Source organism: Bufo gargarizans, chromosome 1 (assembly GCF_014858855.1).
Source record: "Bufo gargarizans isolate SCDJY-AF-19 chromosome 1, ASM1485885v1, whole genome shotgun sequence".
In the NCBI taxonomy this organism is placed as follows: domain Eukaryota; kingdom Metazoa; phylum Chordata; class Amphibia; order Anura; family Bufonidae; genus Bufo; species Bufo gargarizans.
The window spans coordinates 507157295-507175877 of NC_058080.1; the positions used below are offsets into that span (position 1 = coordinate 507157295).

At 46.7% G+C, this 18583-nt stretch overlaps 1 protein-coding gene across 1 annotated transcript in view; it reads right to left on the bottom strand.

The window, feature by feature from the left end:
- Nucleotides 1-4273: 4273 nt before the first annotated feature.
- The window catches only part of POLE (DNA polymerase epsilon, catalytic subunit), a 103294-nt gene continuing 88984 nt past the window's right edge, over nt 4274-18583 (bottom strand). The window contains exons 39-49 of the mRNA XM_044275264.1: nt 16039-16240; nt 15207-15380; nt 11389-11514; nt 11178-11310; nt 10900-11098; nt 10687-10818; nt 9642-9835; nt 5577-5777; nt 5364-5489; nt 4591-4680; nt 4274-4508 (exon numbers count right to left, since the gene is read on the bottom strand). Coding sequence (XP_044131199.1) covers nt 4395-4508; nt 4591-4680; nt 5364-5489; nt 5577-5777; nt 9642-9835; nt 10687-10818; nt 10900-11098; nt 11178-11310; nt 11389-11514; nt 15207-15380; nt 16039-16240 — 1691 coding nt within the window. The 3' untranslated portion in view covers nt 4274-4394. The remainder of the gene's footprint in view (nt 4509-4590; nt 4681-5363; nt 5490-5576; nt 5778-9641; nt 9836-10686; nt 10819-10899; nt 11099-11177; nt 11311-11388; nt 11515-15206; nt 15381-16038; nt 16241-18583) is intronic.

Genomic DNA, 18583 nt, shown 5'->3' on the forward strand with positions numbered 1-18583 from the left:
GTCAGGTGTCATGTGCAGTATAAACCCGGGTGCCATGTGTTCCCTGAGTCACTCGGGCACGGTTCCGGTCCAGGTTCGTATGGGTCAGGGTCACACACCCTTTCGCTGCATGAGGGACTAGCTGTTCGAATAGCGGCGTGACGCTTCTCCGCAGCTCAGAGCCTTCCTTCGTTCATCACGAGGTGCCATTCCTAGGTCTTCAGTATCGCTGGAGAGTTGGCAGCGCTGTCCGTTGATTCGGTTAGGTTGCAATCCTTTCTATACCATGTTCATTCCTGTTTCCTTCTGATTCTCAGGTTTCATGTATTCCCGGATTAGCTCAAAATTTCACATATTTACCCATTCACCCAGGTCTAATTCCCCGGAGTCGCGCGGGTTTTAAGTGTTCCCTGAATCGCTCGGGTTCATGCATTTCCCTGAATCGCTCGGGTTTAGGTATTTTCCTGTCTCTTTCAGGTTGGCAGTATTTCCAGGTTGTGTGTATTTGCCTGAATCGCTCAGGTCTTTTTCCCACATGTTGTACGTATTTGCCTGAATCGCTCAGGTCTTTTCCCCACATGTTGTACGCATTTGCCTGAATCGCTCAGGTCTTTTCCCCACATGTTGTACGCATTTGCCTGAATCACTCTGGATCCTTTTTATTTGCCTGAAACGCTCAGGGTTTTTTCCAGCAGTATCCAGTGGCTCCTGTTTATCCGGTTCGGGTTCCGCATGTTTGCATTGGATCCCTGATTGCGAGGTCACGTTTTCATGGCTTCTATAGCCCATTGCCACACGAATGGCCACCTGTCATTTAACACCATCAAGCTGTATTTGGCCGGCGTTCAACACCATCAGATGCTCGACGAACCCTCTGCCAAATCCATTTCGTATCAGGCCATCAAAGCCACCCTCAGGGTTAGCGCGGCGGTCCAGGTGCGCAGGCAACCCGTGTCAGGCAAGCTTTTCCGCAGCCCTAGACGGTCTCCCTTTTGGGCACTCAGCAAGCATCACCACTAAAGCAGCCATGTACCTAGGGTTCTATGGGTTCTTAGACCCGGGAAGTTCACCTGCGGCACGGTCAACCGAGCGACCCTGCTCAGGCGACATCTCGCCTGGCATTCGGTCCACCTTATACTGTCCATCCCAGCCACCAAGTCCAACCAGGCTGGTCCTCCCACCGAGGTAGAGTTCTTCCCTACGGCCAACTGTTGGTGTCCCGTCAAGGCGCTCCAAGAGCTTCTGGCCTCACTCCAGTCTCCCGCGTTAGACGACCCGTTGCTCCCGTTCAACGGTAGCCCCCCCCCCCCCCTTCAGCCCAGTTTGTCTCCAATATCCGCACCCTGTCGGCTGGGTTGGGTTTCAACCCTAGCACGTTATCCGTGCACGCCTCTCACGTAAGGGCCGCTTCCGCAGCATCCAGTCATCATGTACCGGCACACGTCATCCGCAAGGTGGTCGTTCTGCTACGCTCAGTACATTCCCAATCCGCGAGTTGAGATTGTCAGAGCCTTTCGTTCTTTGGGCTTTATGGGTTCCATGATGCTCCAATAATACATTGCACCCTACTCTGGGCCGGTTCTCTTTGCCCACTTATCTAGGCCTTACCTTGTCACTGGGCACACTTCAGCCAGTTGGTTCAGGGCTACACATACACACTGGAAAAAGGCTCCATAGAGAGCTGAAACATTGCTGATGAGTGAATAAACCATCCACTTTTTCATTATCATCTGCAGTGCTGCCTTCTTTGCTCTACTATGTATATATATCCTAGTCTCTGCGTAGTTAAGGTATTTTACAATCGTAGATCAGTCTTTGCATGGCCCCCTCCTCACACGAGTCCCTTTTAGGCAGCTCTAAGTCAGTGTTGTGAAGTATCCTGTTGTGCAAGTCATCCTGTGGGATTAGGACAGGTTTTGTCTGTACTTATAGGACGGCAGCCATTTTGTTTCTCCTAATAGTTTCCCAGACAAAACGAGCCATTATAACTAACAAAAAGGTATTTGGGAATATATTTATAATAAAGTAATATTTAAGTATTTAAAATTTTCTTAATTCCTGGAAAACCCCTTTAAGGTGGATTTAAACGTTCCTGCGAATGCTCATTCCTGACAATTAGCCAGTCTAAAGGTGCAGCAGAAACACTCATTCATCGGGTGAAACTTTTATTCGTGCAGGCACCTAAATATTATCTTTTCTGAGCAGCAGATTGTGCTGTCTACCCAGCAATCTGCAGCCCGGAAACAATGTAGATTTATGAGGATGAGCCATCACAATAGCGACTTCTCATACTGTGGAGGTGATCACTGCATGTAAATACAGCTCTTCACCCCCACTGAGCGAGCAGCTGACTGTTGGGAAGGAACGCTTACTTCCCGACAACCTGCTGCTCCTCGGCAGGTGTAAATGCACCTTTAGGATTGTTGTGCAGAGATACCAAAGAGAACTTGACATATCAGAAATCATGGCAGCAACAAAACTTTTTAAGGGGTTGGACACTTTCTGATTACTGTAAACCATTATGTAGGATGACTATACAGAATTTACTAATATAGCCTGGATGTTCTGTTCCATTTGCTGGGTTTCATAAACTATGTGCACTTTTGAGCTGTCTGCATACAGGTCCAGTTCATAAAATGGCTGCTGATGGAGGGTCATGTGACCAGACACTTCACTTAGCCTCTCCACTTCTAACACACTGCACCTGTACTAAACCCCCAATAAGTGCTGATGGCAGGTGCAGTGTATTTGAATGGAGAAGGTTGTGTGATATGACCTATAGAGACATATTACAAACAGAGTGACCAATCCCTTTAACATAAATGACTGCCGCAGCAGCTATTTATGAGAAAGTGACCAAAGGAAGTTTGAGATCATATTCAATCACTAACAACGTGAGAATCCGCTGCTGAAAAGCCAATTTAACATTACTTCCAGTCATTTTAGCAAAAACAACCACATAGAAATGTAAATACAGTACATTCAAAACCTTTCCAAAAGACAGCTCTCTTTTCAAGACCAGATTTGCTGTGACAAGATTTCAGTCCCCCATCCATGTATTATGAATACTGGCCATCTTATCTGAGAAGACCACTGCCCTAGATGAACACTGCAATCCCATTTTGGGTGGTTTCACCATTACTAAGTAAAGTTAATTTATTACCAAATGTTGGAAATTGTAAATGTTAGAGGTTTTGCTTCCGTGCCTCTCTCTGCATGCAGGACTTTTGTCCCCGCTTAAAAATCATCTTCTGAGCGGAAACATAACGGACCCCATTATAATCTATAGGGTCCTAAGGGCTCCGTTTGACTCAGTTTGGCGTCAGTTATGTGCCTTTTCCGTCCTTTCCGTTCTCCTGCTCCTAGACGGAGAAGGAGAACAGAAAGACAGAACGGTGATGTGAACGAAGCCTAAGGGTACTTTCACACTAGCGTTTTTCTTTTCCGGCGCCGAGTTCCGTCCTAGGGGCTCAAATCCGGAAAAGAACTGATCAGTTTTATCCCCATGCATTCTGAATGGAGAGTAATCCGTTCAGAATGCATCAGGATGTCTTCAGTTCAGTCTTTTTGACTGATCAGGCTTTTCAGAAAACCATAGCATGTTGTATTTTTACCTCCGGCCAAAAATCCGGAACACTTTGACTGAACGCCGGATCCGGCCTTTTTCCCATTGACTTGCATTAACGCCGAATCCGGCGCCGTGTGTTCCGTCAAATCGGATCCAGCTTTTGCATGTTAAACCCGAAAAATGTGAAAAAAAAGTTAGTCCATAAATGGCGGATCCGTTTTTGCCAATGCATTTTTTCATTGTGATCAAAATCCTGATCAGGATTCAAATGTAATCCGTTTTCACACATTTTTCTGGATCCGGCGGGCAGTTTGAGACGAAATTGAACGCCGGATTCATACAACGCTAGTGTGAAAGTGGCCTTAGGCTGGGTTCACATCATGTTTTTGCAATCAGTTTGACGTATACATCGGGGGAAGAAAAAAATTAATAAATACTAATTCGTAGCACACCACGCTTTTCCATTCTGCAGAGTCCAGTAAAAAAAGAAAAAATGGAACTCTATGGTGACGGATGCCACTGTACAGTATCCATTTAACGTATAGGTTTTTGTGTACAATAAACTGATGGCAAAAATGTGATGTGAATCCACCCTAATACAACCAGACTAGTGCTTGCACCTGACAATGTAGCACTGACATAGTAGAACACCCCCCCCCCCCCAATGTTTAGACAGTCATTGCATTTTCAAGAATTCTTTTAGTTTAGTAAAAAGATACAAAAGTATTTATACAACATTTATTATCAAGATATAATTTATACAAAGCAAACAAGACATGAGGTCAGATGCTGACCAGACTCCCTTCTAACAAAGTCCAAACTTCAATCGTCAAAGCACGGAACGGAGTCATGGGATCAGGTGAGAATTCTGTTGGATAAGCCAGTTGATGGTCTCCAAGAGATGAGGCATCTGGTAATGTTGAGCAATATTCCGGAAGGCATCCATCTGCTCCATGAGGACCTGCAATTTAGAAGTATAGTCAAATCCACATGTTAAATTCATGAGATTTCATCAACTGTATTACATACTTGTAGGCAAGTACCTTCATTGAAATGGTTAGGCTGAAGTCTCCTGCACAGCTGCAGTATACTGGCATGTTTGCTTCTTTCACTCCTTTACACTTCAAACAGATCTGGAAATAAGAATATATAGTTGGGCCCCATGTACACAACCATATCGGTTTTGCGGTCCGCAACACAAAGATTCTTCTTGTGTGCATGTCACCATTTTATTTTTATATTTTTTCAAACTCCTGTACAAATTTTCTTATCCATAAAACAAAACGGACAAGAATAGGACATGTTCTATGTTTTTTGCAGGGTCGCAGAACGGACATATTGATGCGGAAAACAAATAGCGTGCTGTCCGCATCTTCTGCAGCCCCAATGAAATACATTTGCCTGCATCAGATATGCAAAAAACGCAGATCGGATGTGAACCGAAAATGCAGTTGTGTGCATGAGCTCTTAAAAGGGTTTTTCATCATGCTGAGGGTGCAATAAACATCTCTTGGATCTTGACAATTCCCGTACAGAGGCCTACAGATTCCTTTTCCGCCACTCTCTGCTTCCTGGTTTAGCAATGACTGACACAGGGGCATGTGACTGCTGCAGCCAATCACATGCCCCTGTGTTGGAATGTCATGGCTGGACCAAGAAGAAGAAGTGGTGGATTTACAAGGATAGTACCTTTTTTCAGTGCTTTCAGCAGTTTAAGCCATCATTATTTTCTGCCAGAAAACCCCTTTAAAAAACTAAAAATTCTATAAATATGCCCGACAGTAAACAACCAAAATAAGATCACTGCAAGTCTCACCAAATCCTGTAGCATAAAAGCCATCATCTTCTTTTGCAGCGCTTCCACTAATGACATTTCAATGTTGTCTGTGTCATACTCCGTCTGGCAGTTTGAACAAACCCACTGCGGCAACACCGATCCATCCTGTAATGGCAGCAAAAAGCAATTATGATATAAAACCCCTATAGATTACAAAAGGCACTAAAGACTGATGCAGACCTATCGACAAACCTGACTGAGAGAAGGGTCCTTGCACAAGTCCAGATCTCGGCAGAAATTACAGCTTTTACAGATGATTTCAGGAAGTATATAGGAGCGGCACGGATCCTGAAACTGTGCATCTTCTGAGAACTCCCCAACGTCAATAAGGCGTAAGAGATCCCTCTTTAATTTGTTAACCTGGTTGGTTATGTTTGAATCCAGAGAGAGAACCTAAAGAATCAAGACCGTGATAATTCAGGCGAACCATCCAACATGAGCCTTTTCTCATTCAGTCATGTAAAATATAAAATTTCAAGTATGGTGATATTAGAGGATATTTTTTTAATAACCAAAGAACATTATCAAAACATCTGCAACTGAAGTGGAGTGGGGCAGCCTTCTTCATTAAGGTTCACAGAAGGGGATCTTAAGTGAGGGATCATCCTCTGATGGGCAAATTACCTTGTGGGGAAGATAAACAAGTGCAGCTCTAATGGGACAACCCTTTTAGGCTTCATTCACACGTCCGCAGAATGTGTCCGCATCCGTTCCGCAATTTTGCGGAACGGGTGCGGACCCATTCATTCTCTATGGGGACGGAATGGATGCGGACAGCACAGTGTGCTGTCTGCATCCGCAATTGCGGAGTGCGTCCCCGATCTTCGGGTCCGCAGCTCCGCAAAATATAGAACATGGCCTATTCTTGTCCGCAGCTTGCGGACAAGAATAGACATTTCTATGGGGGTGACGGGCTGGTGTGTTGCGGACTCGCAATTTGCGGGTCCGCAACACACCACGGACGTGTGAATGCAGCCTTAAAGAATACCAATCATACAACCCAGAAAAAAGACATTCCAAACGTCTGCAACCTTTAAGCCTCTAAAATGAATGGACCTGGAAAACAGGTTTCAAATGCTGCAGGCATGCGTGACCTCCACTATATCTTGATACAAGCTCTTTTACCAGAGATGAAGAAGCTACACACATGCCAAAGTTGGGGGAAAAACAAGAGGATTAAGCGCAAGAGACAGTACATAGTCTTGCTGCCTGCAATTTAGAAGCTGCTGGGGAGTTTTTCTTAAAAAAAAAACAGGCTATGTTCTACCAATAATCTTCTGGACAGATATGATATTTAAAGGGGTTGTCTAACTAGGCAAATGTTAGATTTCCAATTAACTCACTTTATCTCCAGTGGCTGGTTTCTCACACGACCTGTGATGTCAGCTTCTCTCCCTGCTCTGATAATGTTGGTGCACAAGACAGATCTGTACACCAGAGGCCACGCCCCCTTGCACTGCCAGCTGCTGCTTATTGCTCTCTCCCAGGATTCTTAACCCCTTCAGCTGCACAGACTCGGGGCTTAAAGGGGTTATCCCACTTTGCGTTTTTATACTTACCTGCTGCCACCGCGCGTTCACTTCCTGGATTCTGGCTGGGGGCGGGCTTCATCTTGATTGAAGTCTTCTCCCGGCCACGCTGCCGCGCATGCGCAACGGTGACTTATTTCTTGCCAGTATAGTACAGAGCCAGCGTGCGCATTCGCAGCTCTGTACTATTCTGGCCGGGAAGAAGTCACCGTCGCGCATGCGCGGCAGCGTGCGCATTCAGGACAGCGAGCGTACCGGCAGGAAGAAAAGGAGTCTTCTGGGCAAGTGCGACCATCGGGATTTTGGAGAAGAGCGGTGGTCGTAACCAGGGGAGACAGAGTCACAACAATAAGGTAAGTGGGGATGAATTTTATCCTAATCGGTGGGAATTTGTTAATAAAGTATATTTACAAAAATGATCACTGTCAAATCATTAACAGATTTAACAGTGATCATTATGATGGGATAACCCCTTTAAGTGTTTACTGTGTATCTGCAGGCAGCGAGGAGACAAATGCTGGGCACAGGAGCCGATAGAGAAGTTTTCTGCAGAGCATTGCAGGTAGGGGGAAGATCCTATGTGTACTAGAGTAATTGTACAGCTAGGACTTTTAGTTCTACACATACAACATGCTGCAGAGTCTCCCAGCAGGCAGACAGGTCACTCAGGGCAGCACTTGTATTCACTTCCCTTAGCAGTGTCATTATACATCTGGGACTTGTAGTCCTACACATACAACATACTCCTGAGTCTCCCAGCAGGCAGACATGTCACTCAGGGCAGCACTTGTATCCACTCTCTTAGCAGTGTCATTGTACAGCTGGGACTTGTAGTCCTACACATACAACATACTGCAGAGTCTCCCAGCAGGCAGACATGTCACTCAGGGCAGCTCTTGTATCCCCTCCCTTAGCAGTGTCATTATACAGCTGGGACTTGTAGTCCTACACATACAACATACTGCAGAGTCTCCCAGCAGGCAGACATGTCACTCAGGGCAGCTCTTGTATCCCCTCCCTTAGCAGTGTCATTATACAGCTGGGACTTGTAGTCCTACACATACAACATACTGCAGAGTCTCCCAGCAGGCAGACATGTCACTCAGGGCAGCACTTGTATTCACTCCCTTAGCAGTGTCATTATACAGCTGGGACTTTTAGTCCTACACATACAGCATGCTGCAGAGTCTCCCAGGAGGCAGACATGTCACTCAGGGCAGCACTTGTATTCACTCCCTTAGCAGAGCAGGGGGAGGGGCAGAGATTGTTTTTATTGCAAGTAAACAAAGGGCCAGAAGAGAACCAGGGAAATGAGGAAATAGATTTGATTTATTTTTTGCCTAAAACTTGCTTAGCTTAGTTATATATCGTTGACCATCAGATTTATAATGCTATATCTTTTTTTTTTTTTTTTTCATAACTCGGACAACCCCTTTAAGTGCCCACAGTCTGCCTCCTGAAACAGAAGATTCATGCTTACCTGCTCCGGTTCTCCAATCTATCTTCCAGTTCCCGCACAGTTTTCCTCAGGTGGTGCATGTGCACTGTCACATGCACAGCTCCAGCCAATGAATGGCTTTAGCAGTGACATGCTGCCTGTGTACACATCACCGATGAAGCCAGGGATTGGCTGGAGTGTGTGACCATGCAACACCGGAGGAAAACAGTGTGGGAACAGGAAAATGGAGACTGGGGGGACTGATGCAGCATGGAGCAGGCAAGTGTGAATTTTCTGTTTTAGGCTGTGGGGGCTTTAAAAGAGAAAGAAAAAAAATAAAGAAAAAAATCTTAAATTATCGGAAATCCCCTTCAAGAATCTTGGCACTTCCAAAATCATTTAGGCCATGTTTTCACTACAATTGAACCAGTGGGGGAAATTTAATAAGCCAAGTCCTCGAGAGTTCTGTCTCAGCTTGGGACCAAATATTATAGACTAGACATTAAGCCCGTTACAATAATGGGCGCTAGAACAGTAGTGCATAAACCTTAGTAGGAACAGTCTATATTAAATGTCGCCGAGACGGCTGGCAGCCACTGGTACAGTAATGGCGGCGCTCCAAAGTGGAGAGCACAGCATAACCTGCAAGCGGCAGCAATGATTGGCCAACGCGCAGGTGTGGACGGTGAGGGAGGTGTGTGGAGCGCCATTAGATGATTTGTCGGCGGGCCGCGCATGCGCAGTTTGTATGGGGGTCAGTGTGTCAGTCCCTCGGGATCTCTTATCTTTTGTTTACCCGGATGTTCTGGTGTGGGCGAACTGAAACGGCCCTCCGACCTGCTTGCCGGCGCGATGCAGCCGCGTGTGGAGCCCTGCCACGCATGCCCAGTGCAAAACTGGTGACACACACTGAAAACAGCGCACTCAAACAGGGATTTTATTATTATAGATGTTATATATCATTAAAGTTAGCTTAGCATGATTCTGGTTTATTGTAATTCGTTCCAAATGTATCAAATTTCACACAATGTTTGCTAAATTTGGCCTTTAAATCATACTTCTGCCTTGAGACGACCAATAGGCGATGTACAGTCAGACAAAAACATGTGTAACTTATGGCAAATATATCATACATACATCATAGGTAACTGTGGCACATCTTTGACTCCCTGATCTACATTTACACTGTCAAAATATTAGCATTATACTGCCCAAAAAGCAGAAATTAATGTCAAAAAGTGAATACCTGATTACTTGGGGAAAGAAAGATTATCAGCCTCACAATCTCACCTGACAAACGTATTTGATAAACTCTAAAGCCGGATTGTTGAGGGGCAGATGGGATCCGGGTAAAACAGGGAACATTTCAGATGGCTCTGTTACACGGCGTGCTCCGGTCACTTTTTTCTGTATCTTTTGTGTGATTGTGAAGAAGTTTTGTGTAAGCTCATTTGCCACGTAATCCTGAGAAAAGGTGATGAGTCCTAGAGGAAGAAACAGGAATATGAACGGCCATGTCTGTCCTACACGGTCAGTGGTACATGGTATGTTAAAGGGGTTGTCTCACCTCAGCAAATGGCATTTATCATGTAGAGTAAGTGAATACAAGGCACTTACTAATGTATTAAGATTGTCTATATTGTCTCCTTTGCTGGCTAGATTCATTTTTCCATCACATTATACACTGCTTTTTTCCATGGTTACGACCACCCTGCAATCCAGCATTGTTGGTCGTGCTTGCACAGTATAGGAAAAAGAGCTGGACTGTGCACACCCCCACAGTCCCAGCCACCAGAGAGGCCTGAGCTTTTCCCTATACTGTACAAGCACAACCACCACTGCTGGATTACAGGGTGGTCATCAACATGGATACAAGCAGTGTATAATGTGATGGAAAAATAAATCCAGCCAGCAAAGGAGCCAATATGGACAATCACAATATATTAGTAAGTGGCTTTCTCTACATAATAAATGCCATTTGCTGAAGTGAGACAATCCCTTTAAGTCCCCTCCCTCTACTCTTAGTATTGCGGACAAAATGCAAAAGAAAACCATAATAGAGCCACAGACTACAGGCTGTCATTACATGGACTGACCAACGAGCAATCATATGCTTGCCATCTAATGGGCAGCACATACTATTTATTAGATTTCTTCATGTTAACCTAAAAACTGTAGCCTTAATTTTTGTATTAAAAGGATTCTATTAAATCCAAGGTTTTGCACTACTAAGTCTATATTGCTCAACAACGTGATGAAGTGCACACTTCTAATGTAATTCATACTTTCCAAAGAGCTTGAAAATAAAATGTGAGGTCTCAGATGTGTTTCTTACCAGGCATGGCCCCAGATTCACCCACTGTCTCTTGTGATACTTGGCTGTCCTGCCGTCGTTTTATTGGCGTACTGCCAGGAGCGTTACGCCTCAACTCTTCACGCATACTATGATAAACGGCTACAATGTATGCTGCAGAAAGAGAATTATGTAAAGTGAATACAACACATTATGTATAATAAATCCTAAAAGCCCGCAGACTTCAGCCCTTACCAGAGACAATCATTAGGAAGTAGCTCTGACATGACGCCGCCTGGGGTAAATACTGAACTATGTTCCAGTTGTTCTCCAAGCTTTCTTCCACCTGATCCTCGGGCTGTTCACTGTCTGACTGAGCATGTGTGTCATCTTCCTCATCCTCCTCACTTTCCTCTCCTTCATCGTCCTCAGATTTCTTCTTCTTCTTACCGCTCTGTCCAAAAGGAAGCCATATTCTTATCATGTGTAGCGCAGCAGGAAGGAATCAATACTCCAATTTTATGCAAACTAACCTCTCCATAGTGCACACTGGAAGGTAGCTTTCCCTTGATCCCTCCATAGTTTGCAGGGTCCATCCACAACAAAAACTCCCAACAGCGTGAAAAGGAGATGGTAAGAGAGTGAAATATTTCCTTGGTGTGGATACTGCAAAATACATTATTGGAATTACATCACCAACAGAATGGACATAAATGTATTCAAGACATATGGGCAGGTACCTACCTCTGGGTAATATATTCAACGTAAGCAACGGCATCTTCCACTCGCCGCTTCTTAGTGCAGAGGATGATGCGATTAAAGTTAGCATACACAACAGATGAGCCAAGTCGCTTAAATTCAGCAACTAACCTATTAGAGATACAATATGGTGGAGTGGTTTAACATTAGGTGTACTTCATTACAGAGGAAAATATTCTGTCATAGCATTATACATGGGGTAGGCCAAACTAAAACGTCTTTGCTTAAAAAGAGAATGTTTAGGGCTCATGCACACAACTGTGTGCCAGCCAGGCCTGTATTTCGGCCTGCAAATAGCAGGCCCGCAATATACCGGCCCTGGACGTTTTTGCACCGCATCACAGGAGCGGACCCGTTCACTTGAATGGATCCGCAATCTGGAAGGTGTGGTGTGGAATGGAGGCACGGAACCCCAAGGAAGCACCTTATAGTGTTTTTTCTCCGTAAAAAAAAGTATTGCATGCACTACTTTTTGTGGTGCGGAAAGATTATGGACCCATGGCTGTGTTCATGACTACAACTCAACGTTCAAATAAAAAACAGAACACGATGATGAAAACATTGAAATGCATCCCTAGCTTCTCAGATTTTTAGGGTCATTTATCAAACTGGTGTAAAGTAGAACTGGCTTAGTTGCCCATAGCAACCAATCAAATTCCACCTTTCATTTTCCAAAGGAGCTGCCCAAAATAAAAAAAGTGGAATCGGATTGGTTGCTATGGGCAACTAAGCCAGTTCTACTTTACACCAGTTTGATCAAAGGCCCCATTTATTTTTGCGGCGCAACATTATATAGATATGTGAAGACCTCAGGAGGAGAACATTTCAATTTTTTTTTTTTTTTTGCAATTGTTACTGCTGGATGATACTTCTGTCCACACAGACAATCGAATAATTCAGCTTTTACATGTATACAGGGCCGGCGTCATAACCCGGCATCCCCGGGCAAGTGCCGGGGCCCAATGCTCCTGGGGGGGCCCACTGAGCTGCTATGAGCACTTCCATCAATACAGATGGGAGCTCTCACTGCTGTCATTTCAGTTACGCAGTACCCCTTTGGTGGGGCCCTCTGAGCTGCAGAGACTCAGACACGCCCCCTCTACACAGGACACACGCTGCCTGAGGAGAGAGACCGGAGGGCTGGAGCTGTGAGTGAGTCTGCACTGTGACTGTTTCTTGTCTGTGGGACAGAAGGGGGGGACTCTCCGATCGGCTGCTGCTTCATTCTATTTAGTTGTATTACTGTTTCATTAAGCAGTTTGCCTCCATGATACCTGCCCCCCCCCCCCCACATCTGCCCCCCCCCCATATCCTGTCCTATCTTATCCTCATGGGGCCCCTGCTGTCTCCTTTCCTCCCTCATGCATCCAGAGCTCCTGTTTCACCCTCCTATCTCCTGTTGCTGCCCTGCACAGACCTCCTGCCCCTACTTCTTGTATGAATCCCCCTCAGAGCCCCTTCAACCTACTTGCTGTGTCCACCCCTCCTGTCCATCCAGGGCCCCTGTCTCACTCCTCTGCCTCTCATTATGGTGGCGTATGAACCGCATTCACCATAAGGACCTTCTAACGTCACAGGGTCATGTGACTGTGCCCCCCACCCCGTACTGTGCCCACTTATACCCTGCATTCTGCCCTCTTACCACACCCTGTGCAGTGCCCGTAGTCATTCCCTGTACTGTGCCCTCTTATACCCTTTTATCCGGTCACTGTATGGTGGTTTTATCATTGTATGGCGGTGTTATCACTATATGGCGGTGGTATCCAATAAATGCATGGCCATAACTGTATCCCCTTCCCTGCCCACGCCATCCTTTTTTAGACCTGGCATGAGCGGGAAAAGATACAGATTGTGGTGCTAAGGACCTTTGTGCCACAATCTGTGTCAGAAATACGCCTAAGGCTACTTTCACACCTGCGTTTAGGTGCGGATCCGTCTGGTATCTGCACAGACGGATCCGCACCTATAATGCAAACGCTTACATCCGTTCAGAACGGATACGTTTGCATGATGATGCAAACGGATCCGTTAAGACTTTACATTGAAAGTCAATGGGGGACGGATCCATTTGAAAATTGAGCCAAATTGTGTCAACTTCAAACGGATCCGTCCCCATTGACTTACATTGTAAGTCTGGACGGATCCGTTTGCCTCCGCACGGCCAGGCGGACACCCGAACGCTTCAAGCAGCGTTCGGGTGTCCGCTTGCTGAGAGGAGCTGAGGACAAACGCTGCCAGACTGATGCATTCTGAGCGGATCCGCGTCCACTCAGAATGCATTGGGGCAGTACGGATGCGTTCGGGGCCGCTTGTGAGAGCCTTCAAACGGAACTCACAAGCGGAGCCCCGAACGCTAGTGTGAAAGTAGCCTAACATAGACGTATTTCTATATAATAAATGACCCCCTAATTGTATTATTATTCGGGGGTAGGGCTAATATCTTTATAGTATATAGATTCTAGTGTATTATACTGGGCCCTGTATTTCCCAGTAGAAAATGATCCTTGGGAAACACAGTCCTCACCCCTGACCACCAGGACCAGGCAGCGCTCTGTCAGTACATGGCGGCCTCCCCTCTCCGCCACGCTGCTCCGCTGTGTACTGGTGCTTATTCTGACACTGGGGCTGGGTTCACATCCCATTTGTGCCATCCATTTAATGTATACCAAAAATATATGCGTTACCAGATGCCTCAGACTGATGCCGTACAGTGGCGTCCGTTCACCATACAGTTCCATTGTAAAAAAACATATACGATAACGTATGCATTTTTTACTTGACTCTGCAGGATACAAAAACGTGGAGTGCTGCACATTTGTATACATCAAACCGATAGGAAAAACGTGATTTGGGGGGGGGGGGGGGGGAGAGGGGCGTACTAAAATTTGCTGTGGGGCCCTGTCAGTTCTAGCTACATCACTGCACATCTCCTTCTCTCCTCCAGGCCTGGCTCACTGCTGCAGTGGGCCGGAGGAGAGAAAGAGCGCAGGGAGCTGCGGTTAGTGAATGACAGGACCACCAGCTCCCCTGCTCTCCAGCAATGATAGGTATGTGAGGGGGCCACTGGGGGGGTCATTCACCACACTGTGAGGGCCCCTTACACAGTATAATGACTTCCAGTGCCCCCCATTTAGTATAATGATCCCCATTGACCCTCCACTTAGCATAATGACCACCAGAGCCCCCATTAAATATAATAACCCCTCGTGCCCCCTCCATACAGTATAACCCCCAGTGTGGGGGCGATTGGGGGTCATTATTCTGAATGGAGGGTCACTGTGGGGTCATTATACTGTGAGGGCCCTTTACATAGTATAATGACCCCCCAGTGTCCCCCATTTAGTATAATGACCCCCAGAGCCCCCTCCATACAGTATTCCCCCAGTGGGGGCTACTGGGGGTCATTATTCTGAATGGGTGCGACTGGGGGTTATTATTCTGAATGCAGGGCCACAGGTGGTCATAATACAGGGGGGGGGGGATTGGGGGTTCATTATACTGTGTGAAGGGCCACTAGTAGTCATTATACTGTGTGAAGGGCCACTAGTAGTCATTATACTGTATAGGGGCCACTGGGGGTCATTATACCGTGTAGGAGCCACAGGGGGACATGTCAATGTAAAATAATGCCTCATGGGGGCCCACTGGGATTTATCGCCCAAGGGCCCACATGAACCTGGAGCCGGCCCTGCATGTATAGATTGGTTAAATATTAGTTTATAAGAAATTGGACATTTTACCTCCAGTACACGGGAATCACAAGCAACATTTCATCACCAAGTCTAAATCTTTATCTTACTCACTGTAGAAAGAGCTTTTTCATCATATTGTGGAGAGTTCGATGAAGCGCAGGGTCATATAGCAGTGAGGATGGGCTTCGTAGCCACCGATAGAAGTGCATAACTTGGTTATCAGCATACACATTGTGGTACTGAGTAATTTCCTTCACCCAGCCTACCACCATACTCTTCAGAATCCTGTTGTGTAGAAAACAAATCTAAGCCAAGTCATTCCCAAATAACAGTACATCTTTCTGCATCATTTTAGGGTATTTCACATGTGAATTTTAGCGCTTATTCCGAGCCAAAATCCACGTGCGGTCAGAATCCCACTGATTTCAATGTAAATCCACACAGAACTGTAGCCACACATGGCTCCCTTCAATGGGGTAAATCCATATGGGGATCCATCGGCAGCATGGTGGCTCAGTGGTTAGCACTGGTACCTTGCAGCGCTGGGGGTCATGAATTTGGATCTGACCAAGGACAACATCTGCATGGAGTTTGTATGTTCTCCCTGTGTCCCACACAGAAAAAGACATACGGATAGGGAATTTAAAGTAAGTCCCACTTGGGACAGTCAGTGATGACAAGGTCTGTAAAGCGCTGCAGAATGGCTGCACTATATAAGCATGAGAAATAAAAACTAAATCTATGGAAGAAATCCAAGGATCAGCCTTCCATTTTAGCCACAGATACAACTGCAAACACGTCAGATTTTCCCGACATTTATTGTTGAATTAACATACCATAATATAGGACAATCAATGCCTGTCAATGTCAATTCCTTGTGGATATTCAGAAGCTATATTTTGTTTATTAGATTATAATACAAACTTCATATTTAATACAGTACCTGAATGTGTTAGAGCAAAGGGCAGTCTCATCATAACTGGCCACAGAATTGGCCTGATTCCCCGTAACCATGTCCTCAAGGGATGCCTGCTGTAATACATCAAAACTGATGCCAATGCTACCAGCCCCTTCCAGGTCGTTTATATGGTGTGACTGCAGGATACTGTTTACAGCCAGGCTCTGAATATCAAGCTCCACACAAACTGAAGCAAAGAAAGAAAATTTGACTGATCACCAATATAACATTCTCATTGATTAGTGATGCACGATATATTATATATTTATTATATACACACACCTCACATATACAAATCAATTCTGAGATGCCTAGACCAACCCCAGCTGACCAGATAAGTGGCAAGGTTCCAATGCATGAGTCCAGCAATCAGACAATCCAGTACAGGATATATCCAGCATGCAAGGAGTAAACCAAAATACTTTATTCCCTTAAAATCAGGGGTCGAGTGGAGGGGGAACGCGTGGGAACGGCGTTCCTGCACTTTTTTCATGGCAGGAACGCCGTTCCCTTTCAGCCTCAAGTCCGGAGAACACGGCTGAAATCAGATTCACTTTCACTTGGTTCACAGGGGGCGGAGGCGAGGCCCTGTGTGAAGCGCACTGTGCAGGGCAGGCAGAGGGAGGAGGAGCGGCTTCATTGAGGACGGAAGTAGAGGAAGCTGTGTGATCCATCCGGACACTACACTCAGACAGCGCTGCTGGACTCTGCGGGCTGCCGCCGGTGCCGCGCGGCAGCCGGCAGTAACGTAATTAAATTAATAAATTAAACTAAGTTACTCACTCTGCCGGGCGGCTGGTCTGCTCTGCAGTGAGCAGTCAAGTGTTGGAGAGGGGGCCCGCCCACCAGGCGCAGGCGGCTTTTGTTGATTAGAGACAACAGACAAGTGTCTCGTCTTCTCACTTACTACTTTACTAGTAGACTGCAGTGTGGTCTGGAGGGGCCCCCCTAGCCGGGCGCAGGTGGCTGCTGACTGTGGCTGCTCCCGTCTCTTTAATAGATTCAAGACTGTCTGGAGGCTGGAGCAGCAGCGGCATGCACAGCACAGGCAGGCAGGCATGTCTGCCACAGGCTCCGCCCCCTCGCCCAGAGCAGTACTTAAGGACAGGTGCACTGAGCAGGCGGCATTGGCAATGAGGAGCAACTAAAAAGAAAATAAAGCAAGCAACAAAATCAAGCAAGCGGATACAGATTGGCATTTGCCAGCCACAGCCCAGTGTGACAGCAGCGCCAGGGAAGGCCAGCCGCCCAGTCAGAAGGCCCGCCGCCCCCAGCCAAGTTCCAGACTGGTAGGTTCATAATTCATTGGTTCGGGTACTTTCACACTTGCGGCAGGATGGATCTGGCAGGCTGGTCTCCCTGTCGGATCCGTCCTTCCGCTGTTTCGCCGTATCGCTGCTCCGTCCCCATTGACTATAATGGGACGGGGGCTGAGCTCTGGCGCAGCACGGCGAAAGCCGCCAGACTAAAAAAGTCCTGCATGTCCGACTTTTTAGTCCGGCGGCTTTCGCCGTGCATCGCCGTGCTGCGCTGGAGCTCAGCCCCCATCCCCATTATAGTCAATAGGGACGGAGCAGCGAAACAGCGGAAGGACGGATCCGACAGGGAGACCAGCCTGCCGGATCCGTCCTGCCGCAAGTGTGAAACTAGCCTTGTTTTGTTGTTAATGAATCCATGATCCATCCATTCCCAGTGTTTCCCACTCACTGACTTACTTTGTCCAGCATCATCTCACCCGTCCGGGCCGTCCCAGTGTACTAATAGCCCGGCCTGCGGCCCTGGTTCTGTTTGTGTTTGGAGTCAGTTGGACTGGAGAAATGTGCATTTGGAAGGGGGGGGGGGGGGGCAGTTACTGGAACCACTCGTAACTACCCCCTCCCCAAATGCACAATTCTCCAGTCCAACTGCCCAAACAGAACCAGGGCGGGCTAGTATACTGGGAAGGGTGAGATGGTGCCTGGGATGGATGGATCCGATTTAATCAACCAACCTACCAGTAACTGGTTGATTTAAACTGGATTGTGATCCATCCCAGTCTGGTAGGTTGGTTGATTAAACTGGATCGGATCCATCCCAGGCACCATCTCACCAGTGCCAGTGTACTAGCCCGCCCTGGTTCTGTTTGGAGTCAGTTGGACTGGAGAAATGTGCATTTGGGGGGGGGGGGGCGGAGGATGGGAAGTGTGCTGCCATGATGAAGGGGGGGAATAATGTGACGCGAAGGGGGTCACGACGTGACATGGAGGGGGAGAAATTTGACATTTAGGCCCGGCGGGCCTCATTGGGGGCACTTTTTACTGGCACATTAGGTGGCACTATGGGGGCACTTCTTGCTGGCACATTATTGGTGGGTATCTACTGGGGCTACAAAGAAGTGGTATGTTATATGGAGGGCTCTACAGTGGCATTTTATACTGGGACTATGGTGGGTACTATGGGGGAGAGGAATACTATGGGGTCATCTACGGAGGGCACGAAGAGGGTATTTTATGCTTGCAAAATTATTTATGGAGGACACTGAGGGCATCTA